Source organism: Protomyctophum bolini (assembly GCF_963924005.1).
Source record: "Protomyctophum bolini genome assembly, chromosome: 16".
NCBI classification, from domain to species: Eukaryota; Metazoa; Chordata; class Actinopteri; order Myctophiformes; family Myctophidae; genus Protomyctophum; species Protomyctophum bolini.
In genome coordinates this window covers 3,000,491-3,027,892 of record NC_137877.1, presented here as the reverse complement: position 1 = coordinate 3,027,892, position 27,402 = coordinate 3,000,491, and the positions used below count along the sequence as shown (strand labels likewise).

The 27,402-nt window shown below is 42.3% G+C and overlaps 1 protein-coding gene across 5 annotated transcripts in view; it reads left to right on the top strand.

Moving 5' to 3' along the window:
- The window catches only part of spegb (striated muscle enriched protein kinase b), a 103,353-nt gene that overhangs the window by 47,018 nt on the left and 28,933 nt on the right, over positions 1-27,402 (top strand). For all 5 annotated transcript variants that reach the window (XM_080786189.1, XM_080786186.1, XM_080786188.1 and 2 more), the window contains 18 exons: positions 3,969-4,158; positions 5,042-5,271; positions 6,268-6,387; positions 8,025-8,129; positions 9,548-9,754; positions 10,932-11,055; positions 11,833-12,005; positions 12,548-12,660; positions 13,172-13,340; positions 13,564-13,660; positions 14,573-14,773; positions 15,283-15,340; positions 15,732-15,809; positions 16,655-16,827; positions 17,258-17,284; positions 18,222-18,374; positions 19,317-19,359; positions 19,717-19,785. In XM_080786189.1, coding sequence (XP_080642315.1) covers positions 3,969-4,158; positions 5,042-5,271; positions 6,268-6,387; positions 8,025-8,129; positions 9,548-9,754; positions 10,932-11,055; positions 11,833-12,005; positions 12,548-12,660; positions 13,172-13,340; positions 13,564-13,660; positions 14,573-14,773; positions 15,283-15,340; positions 15,732-15,809; positions 16,655-16,827; positions 17,258-17,284; positions 18,222-18,374; positions 19,317-19,359; positions 19,717-19,785 — 2,330 coding nt within the window. The remainder of the gene's footprint in view (positions 1-3,968; positions 4,159-5,041; positions 5,272-6,267; positions 6,388-8,024; positions 8,130-9,547; positions 9,755-10,931; positions 11,056-11,832; positions 12,006-12,547; positions 12,661-13,171; positions 13,341-13,563; positions 13,661-14,572; positions 14,774-15,282; positions 15,341-15,731; positions 15,810-16,654; positions 16,828-17,257; positions 17,285-18,221; positions 18,375-19,316; positions 19,360-19,716; positions 19,786-27,402) is intronic.

Here is a 27,402-nt window from a genome sequence, read left to right as displayed (position 1 = left end):
ATCCTTAGTGTAACGTTGTTCTCTCTGTGGTCAGACCATCCTTAGTGTAACGTTGTTCTCTCTGTGGTCAGACCATCCTTAGTGTAACGTTGTTCTCTCTCTGTGGTCAGACCATCCTTAGTGTAACGTTGTTCTCTCTCTGTGGTCAGACCATCCTTAGTGTAACGTTGTTCTCTCTGTGTGGTCAGACCATCCTTAGTGTAACGTTGTTCTCTCTCTGTGGTCAGACCATCCTTAGTGTAACGTTGTTCTCTCTGTGTGGTCAGACCATCCTTAGTGTAACGTTGTTCTCTCTCTGTGGTCAGACCATCCTTAGTGTAACGTTGTTCTCTCTCTGTGGTCAGACCATCCTTAGTGTAACGTTGTTCTCTCTCTGTGGTCAGACCATCCTTAGTGTAACGTTGTTCTCTCTCTGTGGTCAAACCATCCTTAGTGTAACGTTGTTCTCTCTGTGGTCAGACCATCCTTAGTGTAACGTTGTTCTCTCTCTGTGGTCAGACCATCCTTAGTGTAACGTTGTTCTCTCTCTGTGGTCAGACCATCCTTAGTGTAACGTTGTTCTCTCTCTGTGGTCAGACCATCCTTAGTGTAACGTTGTTCTCTCTGTGTGGTCAGACCATCCTTAGTGTAACGTTGTTCTCTCTGTGGTCAGACCATCCTTAGTGTAACGTTGTTCTCTCTCTGTGTGGTCAGACCATCCTTAGTGTAACGTTGTTCTCTCTGTGGTCAGACCATCCTTAGTGTAACGTTGTTCTCTCTCTGTGGTCAGACCATCCTTAGTGTAACGTTGTTCTCTCTCTGTGGTCAGACCATCCTTAGTGTAACGTTGTTCTCTCTGTGGTCAGACCATCCTTAGTGTAACGTTGTTCTCTCTCTCTGTGGTCAGACCATCCTTAGTGTAACGTTGTTCTCTCTCTGTGGTCAGACCATCCTTAGTGTAACGTTGTTCTCTCTCTGTGGTCAGACCATCCTTAGTGTAACGTTGTTCTCTCTCTGTGTGGTCAGACCATCCTTAGTGTAACGTTGTTCTCTCTCTGTGGTCAGACCATCCTTAGTGTAACGTTGTTCTCTGTGTGGTCAGACCATCCTTAGTGTAACGTTGTTCTCTCTCTGTGTGGTCAGACCATCCTTAGTGTAACGTTGTTCTCTGTGTGGTCAGACCATCCTTAGTGTAACGTTGTTCTCTCTCTGTGGTCAGACCATCCTTAGTGTAACGTTGTTCTCTCTCTGTGGTCAGACCATCCTTAGTGTAACGTTGTTCTCTCTCTGTGGTCAGACCATCCTTAGTGTAACGTTGTTCTCTCTCTGTGGTCAGACCATCCTTAGTGTAACGTTGTTCTCTCTCTGTGGTCAGACCATCCTTAGTGTAATGTTGTTCTCTCTCTGTGGTCAGACCATCCTTAGTGTAACGTTGTTCTCTCTCTGTGGTCAGACCATCCTTAGTGTAACGTTGTTCTCTCTCTGTGGTCAGACCATCCTTAGTGTAACGTTGTTCTCTCTGTGGTCAGACCATCCTTAGTGTAACGTTGTTCTCTCTGTGGTCAGACCATCCTTAGTGTAACGTTGTTCTCTCTCTGTGGTCAGACCATCCTTAGTGTAACGTTGTTCTCTCTCTGTGGTCAGACCATCCTTAGTGTAACGTTGTTCTCTCTCTGTGGTCAGACCATCCTTAGTGTAACGTTGTTCTCTCTCTGTGGTCAGACCATCCTTAGTGTAACGTTGTTCTCTCTCTGTGGTCAGACCATCCTTAGTGTAACGTTGTTCTCTCTCTGTGGTCAGACCATCCTTAGTGTAACGTTGTTCTCTCTGTGTGGTCAGACCATCCTTAGTGTAACGTTGTTCTCTCTCTGTGGTCAGACCATCCTTAGTGTAACGTTGTTCTCTCTGTGGTCAGACCATCCTTAGTGTAACGTTGTTCTCTGTGTGGTCAGACCATCCTTAGTGTAACGTTGTTCTCTCTGTGGTCAGACCATCCTTAGTGTAACGTTGTTCTCTGTGTGGTCAGACCATCCTTAGTGTAACGTTGTTCTCTCTGTGTGGTCAGACCATCCTTAGTGTAACGTTGTTCTCTCTCTGTGGTCAGACCATCCTTAGTGTAACGTTGTTCTCTCTCTGTGGTCAGACCATCCTTAGTGTAACGTTGTTCTCTCTCTCTGTGGTCAGACCATCCTTAGTGTAACGTTGTTCTCTCTCTGTGGTCAGACCATCCTTAGTGTAACGTTGTTCTCTCTGTGGTCAGACCATCCTTAGTGTAACGTTGTTCTCTGTGTGGTCAGACCATCCTTAGTGTAACGTTGTTCTCTCTCTGTGGTCAGACCATCCTTAGTGTAACGTTGTTCTCTCTCTGTGGTCAGACCATCCTTAGTGTAACGTTGTTCTCTCTCTGTGGTCAGACCATCCTTAGTGTAACGTTGTTCTCTCTCTGTGGTCAGACCATCCTTAGTGTAACGTTGTTCTCTGTGTGGTCAGACCATCCTTAGTGTAACGTTGTTCTCTCTCTGTGGTCAGACCATCCTTAGTGTAACGTTGTTCTCTCTCTGTGGTCAGACCATCCTTAGTGTAACGTTGTTCTCTCTCTCTGTGGTCAGACCATCCTTAGTGTAACGTTGTTCTCTGTGTGGTCAGACCATCCTTAGTGTAACGTTGTTCTCTCTCTGTGGTCAGACCATCCTTAGTGTAACGTTGTTCTCTGTGTGGTCAGACCATCCTTAGTGTAACGTTGTTCTCTCTCTGTGGTCAGACCATCCTTAGTGTAACGTTGTTCTCTCTGTGGTCAGACCATCCTTAGTGTAACGTTGTTCTCTGTGTGGTCAGACCATCCTTAGTGTAACGTTGTTCTCTCTCTGTGGTCAGACCATCCTTAGTGTAACGTTGTTCTCTGTGTGGTCAGACCATCCTTAGTGTAACGTTGTTCTCTCTCTGTGGTCAGACCATCCTTAGTGTAACGTTGTTCTCTCTCTGTGGTCAGACCGTCCTTAGTGTAACGTTGTTCTCTCTGTGGTCAGACCATCCTTAGTGTAACGTTGTTCTCTCTCTGTGGTCAGACCATCCTTAGTGTAACGTTGTTCTCTCTCTGTGGTCAGACCATCCTTAGTGTAACGTTGTTCTCTCTCTGTGTGGTCAGACCATCCTTAGTGTAACGTTGTTCTCTGTGTGGTCAGACCATCCTTAGTGTAACGTTGTTCTCTGTGTGGTCAGACCATCCTTAGTGTAACGTTGTTCTCTCTCTGTGTGGTCAGACCATCCTTAGTGTAACGTTGTTCTCTCTGTGGTCAGACCATCCTTAGTGTAACGTTGTTCTCTCTCTCTGTGGTCAGACCATCCTTAGTGTAACGTTGTTCTCTCTCTGTGTGGTCAGACCATCCTTAGTGTAACGTTGTTCTCTCTCTGTGGTCAGACCATCCTTAGTGTAACGTTGTTCTCTCTGTGGTCAGACCATCCTTAGTGTAACGTTGTTCTCTGTGTGGTCAGACCATCCTTAGTGTAACGTTGTTCTCTCTGTGGTCAGACCATCCTTAGTGTAACGTTGTTCTCTCTCTCTGTGGTCAGACCATCCTTAGTGTAACGTTGTTCTCTCTGTGGTCAGACCATCCTTAGTGTAACGTTGTTCTCTGTGTGGTCAGACCATCCTTAGTGTAACGTTGTTCTCTCTCTGTGGTCAGACCATCCTTAGTGTAACGTTGTTCTCTGTGTGGTCAGACCATCCTTAGTGTAACGTTGTTCTCTCTCTGTGTGGTCAGACCATCCTTAGTGTAACGTTGTTCTCTCTCTGTGGTCAGACCATCCTTAGTGTAACGTTGTTCTCTCTCTGTGGTCAGACCATCCTTAGTGTAACGTTGTTCTCTCTGTGGTCAGACCATCCTTAGTGTAACGTTGTTCTCTGTGTGGTCAGACCATCCTTAGTGTAACGTTGTTCTCTCTCTGTGGTCAGACCATCCTTAGTGTAACGTTGTTCTCTCTGTGGTCAGACCATCCTCTGGTGGGCAGCGAGGACGTCCACATCCTGAAGGAAGGAGGCCGCCACTCCCTGATCATCTCCCACGTGACCAACGAGGACGAGGGTTTCTACACCGTCACCGCCTGCAACAACAACGGGGAGGCCGAGAGCTCCGCCGAGCTCTACGTCCAGGAGCCTCGACCCGCCATCTCCTCTCAAATGTACAGTATACGCTACTGTAGACTTCATTTAGCTAGGGGGGAGGGGGGCACGACCCCCCGCCATCTCCTCTCAAATGTACAGTACACGCCACTGTAGACTTCATTTAGCTAGGGGAGGGGGGGGGGGCACGACCCCCCGCCATCTCCTCTCAAATGTACAGTACACGCCACTGTAGACTTCATTTAGCTAGGGGGGAGGGGGGCACGACCCCCCGCCATCTCCTCTCAAATGTACAGTACACGCCACTGTAGACTTCATTTAGCTAGGGGAGGGGGGCACGACCCCCCGCCATCTCCTCTCAAATGTACAGTACACGCCACTGTAGACTTCATTTAGCTAGGGGAGGGGGGGGGCACGACCCCCCGCCATCTCCTCTCAAATGTACACATACGCCACTGTATTTCATTTAACTTATTTATTTGAGATATTTCTGGGGCTTTATACAGACCAATAATGGTCCATTTGGTTCCAAACTACCTCAGGTACCCCCAGGGGTACTTCAACTTCAACTTCAACTTCAAAGAACTTTATTTTTCCTTTCGGAAACTTATTTTGTGCAGTGGTAAAGACAACAGAGATCACAGTACACACAAACACAGATACTATATAAAAGATCATAAAAAGAGGAACTACTTAAAAGCATAATATATTTAAAATCTGTTCTATAAGTACTAATGATTAAGATCTAAATGTTTACTGTATGCAACCTATGCGTTCACTATATAGTCCATCAGGTGGAAAAAGGGGGGGGGGGGGGTTGTTTGTTAGGGATTCCAACGGGGAGGGTACTTTGCTTTTGATACCCCCACTCTCTGGTCACTTTGATACCCCCACTCTCTGGTCACTCATTGTAGCCCCCCCCCTCCCCCCTCTCCGTTCCAGGGCCAAACTGGAGAAGATGCCGTCCATCCCAGAGGAACCCGAGGTCCCTGAGAACGAGGTGGAGCGTTTCACCATGCCCGACTTCGTCAAGCCGCTCTACGACCTGGACGTGATCGAGGGGAAGGAGGCCGTGCTGAAGTGCAAGGTGGCGGGCCTGCCGTACCCCACCATCGTCTGGTTCCACAACGGCAAGAGGATCGAGAGCACGGAGGACCGGAGGATGACGCAGTGTAAGGCTCCACTCACACCGTCACAGCAGACTGTTGTATAGGGTTAGGGTTAGGGTTAGTGTAAGGCTTCACTCACACGCTCACAACAGACTGTTTAAATATATATTTTCCCACGATTTTGTAACCCATTTTTCACCCCTGTGTCAATCATCTGATGTGATCCTGGGCTCTACACACCCTCCACCAACCTAGTCCCCATATATGGGGGACAAGGGGAGAGCAACCTAGTCCCCATATATGGGGGACAAGGGAGACCAACCTAGTCCCCATATATGGGAAACAAAGGGGAGAGCAACGGACTTGAACTCATGCTTCCTTCATGCCCGAGTGTCCAAGTTGCTCCTTTACACCTGACAGGGGGGAGTTTCCCTGGTTGGACGTAGCGCGTGGAAGGAACACGTTATTCCAACCAGTCGGTCACAACAGATTGTTGTATAGCTGATGATGCATGAGACTTGTTTGCTGATGCAAGCTGGCAATGCATTTCCAATGGGAGTCACATGGTTTGACACATACATTGTTGTTGTATGAGGGGGAGGGGGGGGGGGGGGGGCAGTCGAAACACAGCCGAAAGCCGTACAACAAAAAAGTTGTCCACTGTTGACAAAGGAAAAGAGGGTGCTGTTTTTGAGTGGTGCAACCACTCCCTTACGGAGCTGTGTGTGTGTGTGTGTGTGTGGGTGGGTGGGTGCGTCTGAGCACGAAAACAGCATGGTTGTTTTTCACCACCTGTGCGCAACCTAACAAACGCACAAACGCACAAATATTAACTGTATATATGGTGATTTTGGGTGTGACAGTACAGTACAGTACAGAGGGTATACAGTAGAGGGACCCCCACACGGTAACTCTCAACCGTTTCGGAATGCGGGGCGGCTCGCCGGAACCGGGCCGGCACCCTGGGTGCGTTCCTGTGGGTCCTCTGACTGGAACCACCTTTTCCTTTATTTGTTGGCGTTCTCAAAGTGACGTGGGTGTTCTCTCCTCTCCCTGCAGACCGGGACGTCCACAGCCTGGTCATCCGCAGCGTGTGCCACGGCCACGGCGGAGTCTACAAGAGCGTCATCTCCAACAAAGTGGGCAAGGCCACCTGTTACGCCCACCTCTACGTCACAGGTAAGGGGGCAAGGCCACCTGTTACGCCCACCTCTACGTCACAGGTAAGGGGGCAAGGCCACCTGTTACGCCCACCTCTACGTCACAGGTATGACTGACATCATTACCTCACAAGGAGGTATAGAACTCCACGATGTGTATATAATAGATTTAAACACTCTTTTGTTCCCCTGTCAACTAAAATGCTCAATCAGGGATTGCTGAATGCACTTTAATGACTATAGTTGCACTTTATCAAGGGAATGTGTGCAATATCTCTGTTTTGTGTATGTTGGTGTTTCATGGTGTTTTTCCTTTTCGTATGTGAACGTGTCTGTATCTGTATGCAGCTGTGACTCTGTCTCAAAGACACATTTATCCCAAGGGAGACAAATAAAGATAACCTTGAACCTTGAACCTACAAACTATTATTATTATTTACAACAATATTAGTGCTTTACAAGAATATTTATTGGTTAGAGTGTTCGCCCTGAGACTGGGAGGTCGGGGTTCGATCCCCGCCCGGCCGGTTCATACCAAAGACTGTAAAAATGGGACCCAGTGCCAGTTATGCTTGCCGAAACTATAGCTGATCTACAAGCTCCCGGGTCCACGGCACAATACGACACGTTGTGAGCTTGTAGATCTGCTGTTTTTCAGCAGGCAACACCATCGTTTGACCAGATCAAATCAGGCTGATAGAGCCACAGTGTAACAGTATATGTATGTTCAGGTACGAGGAATAATAACGACTAAAACTAAGACTAGATATGTTGACCATTTCGTCAACAGATAAAAACTAGAGTAAAATGTTAGGAAGGGAAGTAAAATAAGTCATTTTACACTTGGTTGCATGCTGAAAATAGCCGATCTACAAGCTCACAACACGTCTGCAAGTATAAAATCAGCCTTTACGATGGCATCGAGGCCCGCCAAAACACACTTTTTAGTCTTATTAAATCACCAGACCTGTAGATTTAGTCGACTAAAATCTTATGACATTTAGTCGACTAAAACTAGACATTCCAGGTGACTAGTAAAATGTGACTAAAACGAAGTGAAAACTATTCAAGCGACTATGATGATGACTTAAAACTAAAAATAGAAATGTGCCAAAAACAACACTGCTGTGAGCTACAGGCCAAGGGGAAAGGGAAATCATTTGGACTTCTATTGATGTATAAACTTGTGTAAAAACAACAGGAAAGGGTGTAGAGATAAGCCAGTGTGTTCAGCGAGCGGTGTACTGTATGCTGTTCTGATTGTTTTTTTTTAATATATTTTTTATCCCACGATTTTGTAACCCATTTTTCACCCCTGTGTCAATCATCTAATGTGATCCTGGGCTCTACACACCCTCCACCAACCTAGTCCCCATATATGGGGGACAAGGGGAGACCAACCTAGTCCCCATATATGGGGGACAAGGGGAGAGCAACGGACTTGAACTCATGCTCCCTTCATGCCTGAGTGTCCAAGTTGCTCCTTTTACACCCGATAGGGGGGAGTTTCCCTGGTTGGACGTAGCGCGTGGAAGGAACACGTTATTCCAACCAGTTCCTTTCCCCTCCATCAGACGCCCCGGCTGGCCAGGGGGAGGCAGTTCAGTTACCAGGATGTACTGTATGCTGTTCTGATTGTTGTTGTTGCATTTTCAGATATCCTGCCCGACCCTCCAGACGGAGCCCCGCAGGTCGACTCCATCTCTGGGAAAACCATCACCTTGAGCTGGAAGAAACCACGGAGACTGGACCCTTCCATCGGTACGTAGAACAGGAACCACCTCATTTATAAACCCAGGAGACTGGACCCTTCCATCGGTACGTAGAACAGAACCAGCTCATTTATAAACCCAGGAGACTGGACCCTTCCATCGGTACGTATTATAACAGAACCACCTCATTTATAAACCCAGGAGACTGGACCCTTCCATCGGTACGTATTAACAGAACCACCTCATTTATAAACCCAGGAGACTGGACCCTTCCATCGGTACGTAGAACAGAACCACCTCATTTATAAACCCAGGAGACTGGACCCTTCCATCGGTACGTATTATAACAGAACCACCTCATTTATAAACCCAGGAGACTGGACCCTTCCATCGGTACGTAGAACAGAACCAGCTAATTTATAAACCCAGGAGACTGGACCCTTCCATCGGTACGTATTATAACAGAACCACCTCATTTATAAACCCAGGAGACTGGACCCTTCCATCGGTACGTATTATAACAGAACCACCTCATTTATAAACCCAGGAGACTGGACCCTTCCATCGGTACGTAGAACAGAACCACTTAATGTCATCAAACGTACTGTCCTGAGAGATGGGATTACAGTTGTTTTACTTTCTTGGTTCTGATGCTGGGGCATATTGACCGTTAGGACCAAAGTCAAGCTCAGGGACAGTTGTCGTACAGAGAGTTGGAAGGGACTAGTGGACAAGAGATCCATGTATATAAGTCATTTTACAATAATTGGTTGCATGCTGAAAATAGCAGCTTTGTAGATCGGCTATTTTCAGCGCAAGTGTAAAATCAGCCATTACGACGGCATCTCAAGGCCCGCCAAAAAACACCTTTTAGTCGACTAAATCAACTGTAGATTTAGTCGACTAAAATCGTATTATACTTAGTCGACTAAAACACTAAAACATTCCAGGTGACTAAAATGGGACTAGAAAACTAAATAATAATAATAATAAAACTTTATTTGTATAGCACCTTTCATGACATGAAATGCAGCTCAAAGTGCTTTACAGAACAATGGAGAATAAAAGAAAAGCAAGGCAACAACATTAAAAACAAGCAGTAATGCAATACAGTGAGGACATGAATAATAAAAATAAAAAATAAAAGATCAATTAAAAGCAATGTTGTAGAAGTGGGTCTTCAGCTGAGCTTTAAAAATGTCTCCAGAGGCTGCCTGACGAAGGTACAGTGGGAGTTTGTTCCATGCCGTCGGCCCGTAGAAGCAAAAAGCTGCTTCCCCGTATTTTTTAGTTGCCATTTTTTTTGGCAAAGCGAGCAGGCCAGCAGTGGAAGACCTTAGGGGGCGGTTTGGGACATATTTAGGCAGGCAGTCATTATTTAGGCAGGCAGGCAGTCAAATGAAAACTATTCAACTAGACCTACGACTAAAACTAAAATAGAAATTTGCTGCCTGGTTTTGTGTTCAGATCCCAGCTCCCTGATGTACGCCATTCAGCAGCAGGCTCTGGGCTCCATCCAGTGGACCATCATCGCCTCCAGCCTGAGGGAGACCACCTACACCATCAGTACCCTCAGTAAAGGGGTCCGCTTCGCCTTCCGGATCCTCACCATCACCTCCAAGGCCTTCAGCAAGCCCTCCCCCGCCACGGAGCCCGTGCAGCTGCTGGACAGAGGTACAGTACACCAGTAAGACGCGCAAACGCGGGAAGCGAACGCAGCTCGTACATATTTGGGTTTTGGACGTATAGCTGCTTTGGGGACTCCTTATATGGTTATGGCTGAGTCATGGTGACGTAATCACTCAGTTCCATATATGGGCACAAAAGCGGGACACACAGACAGACAGACACACACACAGACATGATCTGCTAGGTCTCATAGTAAGTGCTCATTGCGTTCGCAATCACTGCGTTCGCAATGATTAAGCCATTTTTACCTGAGATCAGATTCTAAAAAAATGTCTGACATTTTTGTGTCTGAGACAAAAATAGCAGCCCTTCAAGCTCGTAGCGCGCCACCGCGCCACTCGGTGGCGTGCTATGAGCTTGTAGATCTGCTATTTTTCAATAGCTAAAGTATAACATAATGTTTTAAAACACGAATAGGGGTTCCCACCCAAAATGGGTTTAAGAAGTGATTCGCGATTTAATTGTGTGGGGTTTTTTTTTGTACTACTTTGTTTGCCTTTTAGCCTTCGTAATCACAAATTGCACAGCGCAGATATGACAAATAACTTAAATATATACAAATAAATCAGATGGTGTTAGGGTACAGTATGGGCATAAGGTTTTCAAAAACCATGGCTGTGTGGCATAATACTGTATTTGGGTCTAAGTGTGAGTCCCTCCAAGAACTCAGGTGTCTGGCTGTGTGGCATTGATTGATTGATTGAAATATTTATTAACAGTTTGCAGAATTACAGTACATTTCAAGCACAAACTCAATACAAAGACTGTTAACTGTGAGTGGACGACCCAATTAAGCCTTACACATGTTTACAACAGGGTCCACATTGTTCAATTCATCAAAACATTTAGAGACAAACAAATAGACACTTCAAGTTCTATGTAGTTAAAGAACAGAACAGGAATTCATCATATAGGAAGCAAAAAGGGGAAAAATCCATATACAGTGAGGGGAAAAGGGGGGTAAAAGAAAAAGAAAGACAGAGTGCAGGGCGCCTGCACACAACACCATGCGTTGATGCCATGTGTGCACATGTGCAGGCACCCAACACCACGTCCATACAAAAACATAGTACAATCCAGATAAAAATCCAGCTTTTACAGAGGCCAGTTTCGAATTGCATACTGTATACTGTATTTGGGTCTAAGTGTGAGCTCCCTCCAGGTCCCTACCTTCAAGAGGCGCCGGTGATCGTGGATAAGCCAGACATGGTGTACGTGATGGAGAACCAGTCGGTCACCATCACCGTCACGCTGAACCACGTCAACGCTACCATCACCTGGAAGAGGTATGTCTTTTTCTATCATCCCCTAATGAACAGACCACATTATTATTAGTTATCTTGTAACCCAGGAGGCTTGGAGGAGAAAGAAGTTCTTCTTTTAAAAAATGTAATTCTCTGTGTGTTTACTAAAATTACATAAAACCATAGACAAAATGCCCTTAGTTTTTGTTTGTGGATGTTTGGAAGTCGGTTGAAATAAATAACCCAAAGTAAAAAAAAACAACTGAAACTAACACTAAAACTTAAGCATCGTCACAACAAAGATTTTAACAAATCCTCTCTAAAAACTTATTAAAACTAAAACACAAACTAAAACTAAACTATAATGAAAAATCCCAACTTATTTTAACCTTGGTGCTGGGATTCCTCTTTCTGGTGAATGATGCTCCGAACTTTATTCAGCGACAGGCAGGCAAAAAATACGACCTTGCGGTCTTTGGCCTCACTCACACCTTCACATCTAGCAGACAACATTGATGCATGCTAGATGTAAACAAAGGGTTAAGTGTCATGGCCGCCCCAATGCATTTCCAATGGTAGTCACGTGGTTTGACACAACATTTCTGTTGTACGGCTTTCGGCTGTGTTTCGACTGCCCCCCCCCTCCCCTCCCCCTCATACAACAACAATGTCGTGTCAAACCATGTGACTCCCATTGGAAATGCATTGCGAGCTTAGCATCAGTAAACAAGTCTCATGCATCATCAGCTATACATCAGTCTGTTGTGAGCGAGTGAGTGAGGCCTTTTGTGAAGTCCAGTGGTTCTGTCTGTCTCCCAGGAGGGGCGTGGTCCTGTCCAACCGACCGGGCCTGTATGAGATGACCATGCCGGACGACGACCAGCACACCCTGACGCTGCTGAAAGTGAGGAGCGCCGACGTGGGGCCGATGGCGTGCACGGCGTCCAACAAGCAGGGCAGCGACTCCTGCTCCTTCAGCATCGAGATGGCAGGTGAGGCGGTAACAAGACGACTCACCCCGTTTATGTTTTCCTCCCAGAATTCTCCCCCAGTGAGGGGTTGGTGGGAGAGGCTGGACAGCAGACGGCTGGACTTGAATTTCTCTAACTATAAACTTTCATGACAGCAGACAGCCTATAAGTACAAATATAATTTATGAAAAGCTACTACAGTGAAGTCTGTTCAACGGAAGTTGTTGTAGGATAATGTGGGGATTATCTGACGAGGTACCATTTGAGGGGGCAAAACCTTACATATACTAAATAATGCTAAATTGTTTATAGGGTCTCAATATAAGTCAAATAATATAGCCTTTCCACAGGAGTATCTTTTTATATTTTTCCAAAAAGAATACAAACAGCCAATAGCATATTACAATTACAATTACAATTACAAATTACAAATTAAATTACAATTTAGATTTAGTCATCTGAAATGTATTGTATACAGGCTCCTGCCCTATGGGCCTGCCTCATGGCTGGGCGAGGCTACTTATCCTCCAGAATGACTGTATTCCGTGTCCCTCCCTCCGTAGCCCCGCCGACGTTTGAGATCATCATGGAGGACCTGGACGTGGGCGCTGGGGAGACGCCCCGCTTCGCCGTGGTGGTGGAGGGCAAGCCGGTCCCCGACATCCTCTGGTTCAAGGTGAGCATTATCATTAAGCCTGTAACGATACACACAACTCACCATACCATACGTATCACGATATGAGGTTCACCATACCATTTTTCACGATATTTTCATTTTCAACACCAAAAATGATATGTAATATGCTGCCGACCCGCCCCCCCCCCCTCATCTGAACATATGTTGTTCCAGGGACCCCCAGAAGCAAAGATATGAGTTAAAAACATTTGCGGTGAAAGAATATCAAAGATTTATCAAAGATTTATCAAAGATTTATCAAAGATTTGCACACATGCTCACGATTTTTTCAAAAATAGCAGATCTACAAGCTCGTAGCGTGGCACAGCTATGAGCTGGTACGTATGTCTGCTATTTTTCAACAGCTATAAAGTTTAAAATAATAGGTTAAAGTGGTTAAAAGCTATGATGTGACACAGATGCGTTCCCGGGTCTTTGGGTTCAAGATAAAAACCTTATTAAACCATAATTATGCTCCTCATCGTACAATAACTTCTGGCCCACCTTTCAGAACGACAGCCTGCTGTCGGAGAGCAGCCATTACACCTTCGTCTACGACGATAACGAGTGCTCCCTGGTGATCCTGAACACCCGGCCGGAGGACTCGGGGGTTTACACCTGCACCGCCCGGAACCTGGCCGGGTCCGTCTCCTGCAAGGCTGAGCTCACCGTGCACCAAGGTAGAAGAAGGACGCTTTCCTTCCACTGTTGTTTTTGGCAGCAAATGTTTCGATTTTAGTTTTAGTCATAGGGCTGTATTTTGCGTGTCTTAAGTACCAGGTCTTATTCCCTAACTTGAGTAAACTAAAGACCTGGAGGCGTGATCAATGCTTGTTTGTGTGTTTTGCGACGGTACCCGTACTGTGTTACTGTGAGTCAAACAGCTCCCATGTTTCCCTTTAGCTAAATGTCGACAGGATCCCATCGAGGACGAGGCGTCCAAGCTGAGGAGGATGCGCCGGCTGACCGACTATTACGACATCCACAAGGAAATAGGAAGGTAAGTCAGATGTTAACCCATTCTGACCTGAGATCAGATTCATACGAGGTTTCCACTGGACACACACTGGGTATGATTAACCCATTCTGACCTGAGATCAGATTCTAAAAATGTCAGTCGTTCTTCGATTTTTCAAAAAATAGCAGACCTACAAGCTCGTAGCGCGCCACTCGGTGGCTCCTCTTACTTCTGCCTTGTATGGGTTGGGTCAGTGTCTGTGATCATTGTCATTCTGATAGAGATTTAAACTACTTCCAGATTTATTTTCCCGATACACGTTACACGTTGTGAGCTTGTAGAGCAGGGGTTCTCAATAGGCGGACCGCAGTCCCACAACCGGACCGCGGACCACCTCTCTGGACCCTGGGCAATTTTTTTTTTCTCCTTTAAAAAAAACAACTTGACAAAATAAAAGTGTTCTTTTAACACAATACCTCTCATTTGCTGTGAATTTTTGTAGGGGGATATTTGTGAAACATTTTATTTCCATCCTCTGCACCCCAGTATTGGTTGGTTGGGAGGGGATTCGATTTGTATGAGCTTGCCTTGGTGTGACTGTACTAAACAGGCATAGAGCACCGCTCTCCACTGTCTGTACTGTACTGTACTGTACTGTACTGTACTGTACTGTACTGTACTGTACTGTACTGTACTGTACTGTACTGTACTGTACTAAACAGGCATAGAGCCGTGCTCTCCGCTGGTCGCTGTGTGGCCCGGCCCGCGCCCATGGGACCGGACCTTTAGTCTTTTTGAAAAAATGATTAGTGGACCTTCAGCATTTCTAGTTGAGGACCCCTGTTGTAGAGTGTCTGTTTTTTTGCTAAATCATTTTCTTATCTTCCTACTATTTATTGTCCCCTCCTCCTTGCACTAAACATCATACTTGTGTGAACGTGTGTTATCCCCCAGAGGTGCGTTCTGCTACGTGAAACGGGTGAGCCAGAAGGTCGGTAAGATGGACTACGCTGCCAAGTTCATCTCCGCCCGCTCCAAGAAGAAGGCGTCGGCCCTCAGAGAGATGAACCTGCTGTCCAAACTGGACCACGAGAGGATCCTCTACTTCCACGACGCCTTCGAGAAGAAGAACGCCGTCATCGTGGTGACCGAAATGTATCCTTTTGTAATAATTAATTGCATTTTATAGCGCTTTTCCAAGTGCTCAAAGCGCTTTACAATGGTTCATTGTCACAGTCGACGCCAGCGTCCTCACTTCCCACATTCACACACCCACGGTGGCGAGCTCACACCGACCGACTCATTGGAGGCAGTGTAGGGTTCAGTGTCTTGCCCAAGGACACTTCGACATATGGCCAGGAGGAGGAGCCGGGATTCTAACTGCCAACCCTGGGATCATTGGACGACCTGCTCTACCTCCTGAGCCACAGCCGCCCTGTAGAGGTCATAGGTCATTCTCAGTGGGGGATGTTTTCCAGAAACGAGCAGTTTTCTAACACGAGTGTTTCTTGTGAGAAATCAGTTTTATTTTAAACAGTAAAACACACACGCACGCACGCACGCATGTGCACACGCACACACACACACACACACACACACACACACACACACACACTCAGGTGCCCAAAAAACAAACAACAGTTTCTTAATTAATTGACATCCAGCTGCAACGAAGAGATGCTCGACAGGTTTACCAAGAGATCTACACTGATGGAGTCTGACGTGAGTAGAGAAGGTTCTCTCTCTTCTGTATGAGTGGATCTACAAGCTCAGAGCTCACAACGCGCCGCCCGCAGCGCCACGCGTTGGGAGTTTGTAGATCGGCTATTTTCAGCATGCGACAAAGTGTAAAATGACTTATACTGGATCTCTTCCTAATATTTTTAGTCTAGTTTTATATTTGTTGACGAAATTGTCAGTATATTTATTCTTAGTTTTAGTCATCATAATAGCTTAGTTTTAATTTAGTTTTTGTTCAGTTTTAGTCGACGAAATCAACACTGCTGTCAGTGTCCAGGCAGGTAGCTTTGCGACCCAGAAGGGTCTACCGATGTTCAACGGCTTAAATGGCTTTAATAATGTATTCTATGTGGACGATGTGTTCCCCTCCCAGGTCCGGTCCTGTATGAGACAGCTGCTGGAGGGTGTGGACTACCTTCACCATCAGAACGTCTTACACCTGGACATCAAGGTAACTTCTAATAATAATAATAATAATACTTTATTTGTATAGCACCTTTCATGACATGAAATGCAGCTCAAAGTGCTTTACAGAGCAATGGAGAAAGAAAGAAAAGAAAAGCAAGGCATAAAACATTAAAAAATAATAGCAGTAATGCAATAATGCCGTCGGCCCGTAGAAGCAAAATGCTGCTTCCCTGTATTTTTTTGTTGCCATTTTATTAGGCAAAGCGAGCAGGCCAGCAGTGGGGGCGGTTTGGGACATATTTAGGCAGACAGTCATGTAGGTAGGAAGGTGTGAGACCATTGAGACACCATTCTATCATGATCGCGATTCAACCTTCTGCTTCTCTTGTCGTCTGTCTCCTTCTATATATATTTTTTTGGGGGGCTTTTTGCCTTTATTGATATATATACAGTATAGTAGGTTGACAGGAAACGGGGAGAGAGATGGGGCAGAAAAAGGTCGTCGGGATCGGGACTCGGAACGCACGACACACTGTCGGCGGTGGCCGGACCGCTAGGCCGGGCTGGGGTCTAAATTCTAAACAAATTACAATTACATTTGATAACTAATTTTAACCCATGTTGGTGTTAGCACTATGTTATGCTTTAGCTATTGAAAAATAGCAGATCTACAAGCTCATAGCGCGCCACCGAGTGGCGCGCTACGAGCTTGTAGGTCTGCTATTTTTGAAAAAAATCTAAGAACGACTGACATTTTTTAGAATCTGATCTCAGGTCAGAGTGGGTTAATCAGACCAGTGTGTGTCCAGTGGAAACCTCGTATGAATCTGATCTCAGGTCAGAATGGGTTAAATACTATGAGGATCTCTTCTTCTTCTTCATCCTCAGCCTGATAACATCCTCATGGCCGACCCTCACGGGGACCAGATCCGGATCTGTGACTTTGGGAACGCCGTGGAGATCATCCCTGGAGACGATCAGTACTGCAAATACGGAACGCCCGAATTTGTCGCCCCAGAAATCGTCAACCAGTCTCCTGTGTCCAAAGCAACTGACATCTGGTAAAAATGTTTTTTTCTGCCCCATCTCTCTCCCCGTTTCCTGTCAACCTACTATATCAATACCTGTATTCTGAGAATTCTTTTGCTCTATTTTCATGTCTTCCTTTAAGCAACGATAAACCGAGTTGTTAAACATGTATATATACTATTAAGTTATAAGGGTAAAAACCCAGGGGGGTAGGGGCCTAATAAGTTTAACACTTCACCCTACTCCTTTTCGGACATTGTTAAGAGTATTTTCTCTTTTGTTTCACTGTCTTTTTTAATGTATTTGACTTCAAATAATGTTCGAAATAAACTCATTCATTCATTCATTCAGACAGACACAATTAGTTTTTATTATTATTCTTTTTTCACACTCCACTATCCATCTAATCCTCCCAATCTCTCTCTCTCTCTCTCTCTCTCTCTCTCTCTCTCTCTCCTATAGGCCAGTGGGTGTAATTGCATATCTTTGGTGAGTAAAAATCATTTTTGCTTTGCATTATTTGTTTTTGTGAACATTATCTTGGCATTAAGTTATGTTTATTTTAGTGGCCAAGGACTGAGACTAAACAACAATTTAGAATGTTAGATTATGACCTGGTCAACTCGGCGCTGGTTCAGACTCTGAACTTCAGAGGCAACAAGACAAATCAAAAACGTATTCACACTTAACCCATTTAGGACTTGCTCAATTCTAAAAACGCCTTCTAAATCCTGAACTAAGTTTTCAGAAAATTTCAAATATGTTATGCTGAAGTGAGTGGTACTGTACTGTACTGTACTGTACTGTACTGTACTGTACTGTACTGTACTGGACTGGACTGGACTGGACTGGACTGGACTGTACTGTACATGCCCTCCTCCCTGGCCTGTGTGTGTGTGTGTGTGTGCGTGTGTGTGTCTGTGTTAGGCTGTGCAACACTTGGTGGTGAACAAAATGCTATAACGCTATTTTCGTGCACGGACACACATTTTGGTAGATTAAGTACATTTTGATGTCAATACATTTGTACCTTTAGGCCTACTCAAGTACATTTTTAATTCTGGATATTTTACTTGCGTGCGTGCGTGCACACACACGTGTGTGCGTGACAGGAGTCTCTCCGTTAGATGGAGTATTAACCCATTCTGGGCGGGAACCCCTTTTGGTGTTAGCATCATGTTATGCTTTAGCTATTGAAAAATAGCAGATCTACAAGCTCATAGCGCGCCACCGAGCTACGAGCTTGTAGGTCTGCTATTTTTGAAAAATCGAAGAACGACTGACATTTTTTAGAATCTGATCTCAGGTCAGAATGGGTTAATCAGACCAGCAGTGTGTGTCCAGTGGAAACCTCGTATGAATCTGATCTCAGGTCAGAATGGGTTAATAAATGTGTGTGTGTGTGTGTGTGTGCGTGCGCTCTCAGCCTGACAGGAGTCTCTCCGTTCGCCGGAGAGAACGACCGCAGCTCGGTCCTGAACATCAGGAACTACAACGTGGCCTTCGAGGAGAACATGTTCTCTGAGCTCTGCAGAGAGGCTAAAGGCTTCATCATCAAGGTGCTGGTGGCAGACAGACTGTAAGTGGATATTATACAGTAGAACGTTTTACTGTAGACATTAGAGCATGTTCTCTGAGCTCTGCAGAGAGGCTAAGGGTTTCATCATCAAGGTGCTGGTGGCAGACAGACTGTAAGTGGATATTATACAGTATAGAACGTCTGCCTGTAGACATTAGAACATGTTCTCTGAGCTCTGCAGAGAGGCTAAGGGTTTCATCATCAAGGTGCTGGTGGCAGACAGACTGTAAGTGGATATTATTATACAGTAGAACGTTTTACTGTAGACATTAGAACATGTTCTCTGAGCTTTGCAGAGAGGCTAAGGGTTTCATCATCAAGGTGCTGGTAGCAGACAGACTGTGAGTGGACAAGATATAAAAGAACGTTTGACTGTAGACATTAGGGGCTCCATTTTCGTCACCACTAAACCTCTTATCCCTAAACTTCTTTGCCTTTTTTTTTACTATTTTGAACATTTTTGAATAGTTCAACTAGCCAATCTACATTGACACGTTGTGAGCTTGTAGACTGGCCATTTTAACTATTCAAAAATGTTTAGCAAAATAGTAAAAAAAAAGGCAAATAAGTTTAGGGATAAGGGGTTTAGCGGTGACGAAAATGGAGCCCCAAGTCTTCATCAGGAAAATATTACAATGCCAGAAGAAAGATATACAAAAATCATTGATTGATTGATCATGCAAACAAAATGGGAGTGAGAAGCATAGCAAGCTAAACCAATCCCAGGGCTAGAACCTGTCAGTCCACCAATCAGAGGAGAATTACCTGAGCAGAAAACGATAGAAAAGTCAATAGAAAGATCAAATTCATCTAGAGAGTAAAAGTATATAACTGTCACATTGCAGTGTAATTCTTCTTAACTTGTATCAGTGTTTATAGTCGTTGTTAAACTTCATGGATGAATTAAATACTGAAAGTATAAACGGACTAATCTTCTTGCAGGAGGCCCGATTCTCAGGAGTGTCTCCGGCATCCCTGGTTCAAGGTAAGATGGGGCGAGTTGCTGTGATGAAATGAGCAAAGAATATTAACCCATTCTGACCTGAGATCAGATTCATACGAGGTTTCCACTGGGACACACACTGGTCTGATGAACCCATTCTGACCTGAGATCAGATTCTAAAAATGTCAGTCGTTCTTTCGATTTTTCAAAAATAGCAGACCTACAAGCTCGTAGCGCGCCACTCGGTGGCGCGCTATGAGCTTGTAGATCTGCTATTTTTCAATAGCTAAAGCATAACAAGATGCTATAACACCAAAATGGGTGCCCGGTCAGAATGGGTTAATGCTGCTGTCAATTCTGATTATTAATTAGTCACTTAATTGTTCTCATTTCGTACAGACGCTCACCAAGGGGAAGGCCATAAGTACAGACGCCCTCAAGAAATTCGTAGCTCGCAGAAAATGGCAGGTATGTTATTTTTACTGAATTACTAAATTGCTAAAAGATTCTATTGTGTCGATTTGCTTCAAATTAAACGTTCTCTCTGTAAGTTTAACGTCAGTATTGTTTTTCAGCGCCACCTGGTGGTCACCAGTTTAGGCTCTGAGTGCCAATTCTCCCATTATAAAGAAAGAAAGAATTTGTAATTCTATTATGCATGTAATGTGCATGTCATCACCTGTACACCAGATTAGAGGAATTTTCAAAATATGGATGAAAATAATTTGAATTCCCAAGGGAAGACGTCTTGACGCCCGTGGCATCCATTACTTAATTAATAGGCAATTAGACGTCTTGACGTTTATGGCTATACTAAACAGTTTTAATTTGCCCCTTTCGTAGAGATCTTTAATCAATTTACAATTTAGGCATTTAGCAGACGCTCTTAATCCAGAGCGACTTACATTAAGCAAGAACAAAAGCATGGGAATACATCACATAAAAACATTTATCATGAAACATGCGTAAGCTAAGAAAGTAACAGTGGAATATCTATATAATGAAACTATACATATAAACTATACATATAAACTACTATGCTATACATATGTACTATGGCGTGCTATGACTACATACAATGCAATTCTAGTGCTGTCTACATAACATGCTATAAGTCTGTATCAAATGCTATCTAAGTGCTATGGGCCAATAATCAGTATTGTTGTGTTAATTTGCCCCTTCGTAGAGATCTTTAATCAGTATTGTTGTGTTAATTTGCCCCTTCGTAGAGATCTTTAATCAGTATTGTTGTGTTAATTTGCCCTTTCGTAGAGATCTTTAATCAGTATTGTTGTGTTAATTTGCCCCATCGTAGAGATCTTTAATCAGTATTGTTGTGTTAATTTGCCCCCTTCGTAGAGATCTTTAATCAGTATTGTTGTGTTAATTTGCCCCTTCATAGAGATCTTTAATCAGTATTGTTGTGTTAATTTGCCCCTTCGTAGAGATCTTTAATCAGTATTGTTGTGTTAATTTGCCCCCTTCGTAGAGATCTTTAATCAGTATTGTTGTGTTAATTTGCCCCCTTCGTAGAGATCTTTAATCAGTATTGTTGTGTTAATTTGCCCCCTTCGTAGAGATCTTTAATCAGTATTGTTGTGTTAATTTGCCCCTTCATAGAGATCTTTAATCAGTATTGTTGTGTTAATTTGCCCCCTTCGTAGAGATCTTTAATCAGTATTGTTGTGTTAATTTGCCCCTTCGTAGAGATCTTTAATCAGTATTGTTGTGTTAATTTGCCCCCTTCGTAGAGATCTTTAATCAGTATTGTTGTGTTAATTTGCCCCTTCGTAGAGATCTTTAATCAGTATTGTTGTGTTAATTTGCCCCCTTCGTAGAGATCTTTAATCAGTATTGTTGTGTTAATTTGCCCCTTCATAGAGATCTTTAATCAGTATTGTTGTGTTAATTTGCCCCTTCGTAGAGATCTTTAATCAGTATTGTTGTGTTAATTTGCCCCTTCGTAGAGATCTTTAATCAGTATTGTTGTGTTAATTTGCCCCTTCATAGAGATCTTTAATCAGTATTGTTGTGTTAATTTGCCCCTTCGTAGAGATCTTTAATCAGTATTGTTGTGTTAATTTGCCCCTTCGTAGAGATCTTTAATCAGTATTGTGTTAATTTGCCCCTTCGTAGAGATCTTTAATCAGTATTGTTGTGTTAATTTGCCCCCTTCGTAGAGATCTTTAATCAGTATTGTTGTGTTAATTTGCCCCTTCATAGAGACCTTTAATCAGTATTGTTGTGTTAATTTGCCCCTTCATAGAGATCTTTAATCAGTATTGTTGTGTTAATTTGCCCCTTCGTAGAGATCTTTAATCAGTCAGTATTGTTGTGTTAATTTGCCCCTTCGTAGAGATCTTTAATCAGTATTGTTGTGTTAATTTGACCCTTCGTAGAGATCTTTAATCAGTATTGTTGTGTTAATTTGCCCCTTCGTAGAGATCTTTAATCAGTATTGTTGTGTTAATTTGCCCCTTCGTAGAGATCTTTAATCAGTATTGTTGTGTTAATTTGACCCTTCGTAGAGATCTTTAATCAGTATTGTTGTGTTAATTTGCCCTTTCGTAGAGATCTTTAATCAGTATTGTTGTGTTAATTTGCCCTTTCGTAGAGATCTTTAATCAGTATTGTTGTGTTAATTTGACCCTTCGTAGAGATCTTTAATCAGTATTGTTGTGTTAATCTGCCCCTTCGTAGAGATCTTTAATCAGTATTGTTGTGTTAATTTGCCCCTTCGTAGAGATCTTTAATCAGTATTGTTGTGTTAATTTGCCCCTTCGTAGAGATCTTTAATCAGTATTGTTGTGTTAATTTGCCCCTTCATAGAGATCTTTAATCAGTATTGTTGTGTTAATTTGCCCCTTCGTAGAGATCTTTAATCAGTATTGTTGTGTTAATTTGCCCCCTTCGTAGAGATCTTTAATCAGTATTGTTGTGTTAATTTGCCCCTTCGTAGAGATCTTTAATCAGTATTGTTGTGTTAATTTGCCCCCTTCGTAGAGATCTTTAATCAGTATTGTTGTGTTAATTTGCCCCCTTCGTAGAGATCTTTAATCAGTATTGTTGTGTTAATTTGCCCCCTTCATAGAGATCTTTAATCAGTATTGTTGTGTTAATTTGCCCCTTCGTAGAGATCTTTAATCAGTATTGTTGTGTTAATTTGCCCCTTCGTAGAGATCTTTAATCAGTATTGTTGTGTTAATTTGCCCCTTCGTAGAGATCTTTAATCAGTATTGTTGTGTTAATTTGCCCCTTCATAGAGATCTTTAATCAGTATTGTTGTGTTAATTTGCCCCCTTCGTAGAGATCTTTAATCAGTATTGTTGTGTTAATTTGCCCCCTTCGTAGAGATCTTTAATCAGTATTGTTGTGTTAATTTGCCCCCTTCGTAGAGATCTTTAATCAGTATTGTTGTGTTAATTTGCCCCCTTCGTAGAGATCTTTAATCAGTATTGTTGTGTTAATTTGCCCCCTTCGTAGAGATCTTTAATCAGTATTGTTGTGTTAATTTGCCCCCTTCGTAGAGATCTTTAATCAGTATTGTTGTGTTAATTTGCCCCCTTCGTAGAGATCTTTAATCAGTATTGTTGTGTTAATTTGCCCCTTCGTAGAGATCTTTAATCAGTATTGTTGTGTTAATTTGCCCCTTCGTAGAGATCTTTAATCAGTATTGTTGTGTTAATTTGCCCCCTTCGTAGAGATCTTTAATCAGTATTGTTGTGTTAATTTGCCCCTTCGTAGAGATCTTTAATCAGTATTGTTGTGTTAATTTGCCCCTTCGTAGAGATCTTTAATCAGTATTGTTGTGTTAATTTGCCCCTTCGTAGAGATCTTTAATCAGTATTGTTGTGTTAATTTGCCCCCTTCATAGAGATCTTTAATCAGTATTGTTGTGTTAATTTGCCCCCTTTCATAGAGATCTTTAATCAGTATTGTTGTGTTAATTTGCCCCTTTCGTAGAGATCTTTAATCAGTATTGTTGTGTTAATTTGCCCCCTTCGTAGAGATCTTTAATCAGTATTGTTGTGTTAATTTGCCCCTTCGTAGAGATCTTTAATCAGTATTGTTGTGTTAATTTGCCCCTTTCGTAGAGATCTTTAATCAGTATTGTTGTGTTAATTTGCCCCTTCGTAGAGATCTTTAATCAGTATTGTTGTGTTAATTTGCCCCCCCTTTCGTAGAGATCTTTAATCAGTATTGTTGTGTTAATTTGCCCCTTCGTAGAGATCTTTAATCAGTATTGTTGTGTTAATTTGCCCCTTCATAGAGATCTTTAATCAGTATTGTTGTGTTAATTTGCCCCCTTCGTAGAGATCTTTAATCAGTATTGTTGTGTTAATTTGCCCCTTCGTAGAGATCTTTAATCAGTATTGTTGTGTTAATTTGCCCCTTCGTAGAGATCTTTAATCAGTATTGTTGTGTTAATTTGCCCCTTCATAGAGATCTTTAATCAGTATTGTTGTGTTAATTTGCCCCCTTCGTAGAGATCTTTAATCAGTATTGTTGTGTTAATTTGCCCCCTTCATAGAGATCTTTAATCAGTATTGTTGTGTTAATTTGCCCCTTCATAGAGATCTTTAATCAGTATTGTTGTGTTAATTTGCCCCTTCATAGAGATCTTTAATCAGTATTGTTGTGTTAATTTGCCCCCTTCGTAGAGATCTTTAATCAGTATTGTTGTGTTAATTTGCCCCTTCGTAGAGATCTTTAATCAGTATTGTTGTGTTAATTTGCCCCTTCGTAGAGATCTTTAATCAGTATTGTTGTGTTAATTTGCCCCTTCATAGAGATCTTTAATCAGTATTGTTGTGTTAATTTGCCCCTTCATAGAGATCTTTAATCAGTATTGTTGTGTTAATTTGCCCCTTCATAGAGATCTTTAATCAGTATTGTTGTGTTAATTTGCCCCTTCATAGAGATCTTTAATCAGTATTGTTGTGTTAATTTGCCCCCTTCATAGAGATCTTTAATCAGTATTGTTGTGTTAATTTGCCCCTTCGTAGAGATCTTTAATCAGTATTGTTGTGTTAATTTGCCCCCTTCGTAGAGATCTTTAATCAGTATTGTTGTGTTAATTTGCCCCCTTCGTAGAGATCTTTAATCAGTATTGTGTTAATTTGCCCCTTCGTAGAGATCTTTAATCAGTATTGTTGTGTTAATTTGCCCCTTCGTAGAGATCTTTAATCAGTATTGTTGTGTTAATTTGCCCCTTCGTAGAGATCTTTAATCAGTATTGTTGTGTTAATTTGCCCCTTCGTAGAGATCTTTAATCAGTATTGTTGTGTTAATTTGCCCCTTCGTAGAGATCTTTAGTCAGTATTGTTGTGTTAATTTGCCCCTTCGTAGAGATCTTTAATCAGTATTGTTGTGTTAATTTGCCCCTTCGTAGAGATCTTTAATCAGTATTGTTGTGTTAATTTGCCCCTTCATAGAGATCTTTAATCAGTATTGTTGTGTTAATTTGCCCCCTTCGTAGAGATCTTTAATCAGTATTGTTGTGTTAATTTGCCCCTTCGTAGAGATCTTTAGTCAGTATTGTTGTGTTAATTTGCCCCTTCGTAGAGATCTTTAATCAGTATTGTTGTGTTAATTTGCCCCTTCGTAGAGATCTTTAATCAGTATTGTTGTGTTAATTTGCCCCTTCATAGAGATCTTTAATCAGTATTGTTGTGTTAATTTGCCCCTTCGTAGAGATCTTTAATCAGTATTGTTGTGTTAATTTGCCCCTTCGTAGAGATCTTTAATCAGTATTGTTGTGTTAATTTGCCCCTTCATAGAGATCTTTAATCAGTATTGTTGTGTTAATTTGCCCCTTCGTAGAGATCTTTAATCAGTATTGTTGTGTTAATTTGCCCCTTCGTAGAGATCTTTAATCAGTATTGTGTTAATTTGCCCCCTTCGTAGAGATCTTTAATCAGTATTGTTGTGTTAATTTGCCCCTTCGTAGAGATCTTTAATCAGTATTGTTGTGTTAATTTGCCCCTTCGTAGAGATCTTTAATCAGTATTGTTGTGTTAATTTGCCCCCTTCGTAGAGATCTTTAATCAGTATTGTTGTGTTAATTTGCCCCTTCGTAGAGATCTTTAATCAGTATTGTTGTGTTAATTTGCCCCTTCGTAGAGATCTTTAATCAGTATTGTTGTGTTAATTTGCCCCTTCATAGAGATCTTTAATCAGTATTGTTGTGTTAATTTGCCCCTTCATAGAGATCTTTAATCAGTATTGTTGTGTTAATTTGCCCCCTTTCGTAGAGATCTTTAATCAGTATTGTTGTGTTAATTTGCCCCTTCATAGAGATCTTTAATCAGTATTGTTGTGTTAATTTGCCCCTTCGTAGAGATCTTTAATCAGTATTGTTGTGTTAATTTGCCCCCTTCGTAGAGATCTTTAATCAGTATTGTTGTGTTAATTTGCCCCTTCATAGAGATCTTTAATCAGTATTGTTGTGTTAATTTGCCCCTTCGTAGAGATCTTTAATCAGTATTGTTGTGTTAATTTGCCCCTTCATAGAGATCTTTAATCAGTATTGTTGTGTTAATTTGCCCCTTCGTAGAGATCTTTAATCAGTATTGTTGTGTTAATTTGCCCCCTTCGTAGAGATCTTTAATCAGTATTGTTGTGTTAATTTGCCCCTTCGTAGAGATCTTTAATCAGTATTGTTGTGTTAATTTGCCCCTTCGTAGAGATCTTTAATCAGTATTGTTGTGTTAATTTGCCCCTTCATAGAGATCTTTAATCAGTATTGTTGTGTTAATTTGCCCCTTCGTAGAGATCTTTAATCAGTATTGTTGTGTTAATTTGCCCCTTCATAGAGATCTTTAATCAGTATTGTTGTGTTAATTTGCCCCTTCATAGAGATCTTTAATCAGTATTGTTGTGTTAATTTGCCCCTTCGTAGAGATCTTTAATCAGTATTGTTGTGTTAATTTGCCCCCTTCATAGAGATCTTTAATCAGTATTGTTGTGTTAATTTGCCCCTTCGTAGAGATCTTTAATCAGTATTGTTGTGTTAATTTGCCCCCTTTCGTAGAGATCTTTAATCAGTATTGTTGTGTTAATTTGCCCCTTCGTAGAGATCTTTAATCAGTATTGTTGTGTTAATTTGCCCCTTCGTAGAGATCTTTAATCAGTATTGTTGTGTTAATTTGCCCCTTCGTAGAGATCTTTAATCAGTATTGTTGTGTTAATTTGCCCCTTCGTAGAGATCTTTAATCAGTATTGTTGTGTTAATTTGCCCCTTCGTAGAGATCTTTAATCAGTATTGTTGTGTTAATTTGCCCCTTCATAGAGATCTTTAATCAGTATTGTTGTGTTAATTTGCCCCTTCGTAGAGATCTTTAATCAGTATTGTTGTGTTAATTTGCCCCCTTCGTAGAGATCTTTAATCAGTATTGTTGTGTTAATTTGCCCCTTCGTAGAGATCTTTAATCAGTATTGTTGTGTTAATTTGCCCCTTCGTAGAGATCTTTAATCAGTATTGTTGTGTTAATTTGCCCCTTCATAGAGATCTTTAATCAGTATTGTTGTGTTAATTTGCCCCTTCGTAGAGATCTTTAATCAGTATTGTTGTGTTAATTTGCCCCCTTCATAGAGATCTTTAATCACTATTGTTGTGTTAATTTGCCCCTTCGTAGAGATCTTTAATCAGTATTGTTGTGTTAATTTGCCCCCTTTCGTAGAGATCTTTAATCAGTATTGTTGTGTTAATTTGCCCCTTCGTAGAGATCTTTAATCAGTATTGTTGTGTTAATTTGCCCCTTCGTAGAGATCTTTAATCAGTATTGTTGTGTTAATTTGCCCCTTCGTAGAGATCTTTAATCAGTATTGTTGTGTTAATTTGCCCCTTCATAGAGATCTTTAATCAGTATTGTTGTGTTAATTTGCCCCTTCGTAGAGATCTTTAATCAGTATTGTTGTGTTAATTTGCCCCTTCGTAGAGATCTTTAATCAGTATTGTTGTGTTAATTTGCCCTTTCGTAGAGATCTTTAATCAGTATTGTTGTGTTAATTTGCCCCTTCGTAGAGATCTTTAATCAGTATTGTTGTGTTAATTTGCCCCTTCGTAGAGATCTTTAATCAGTA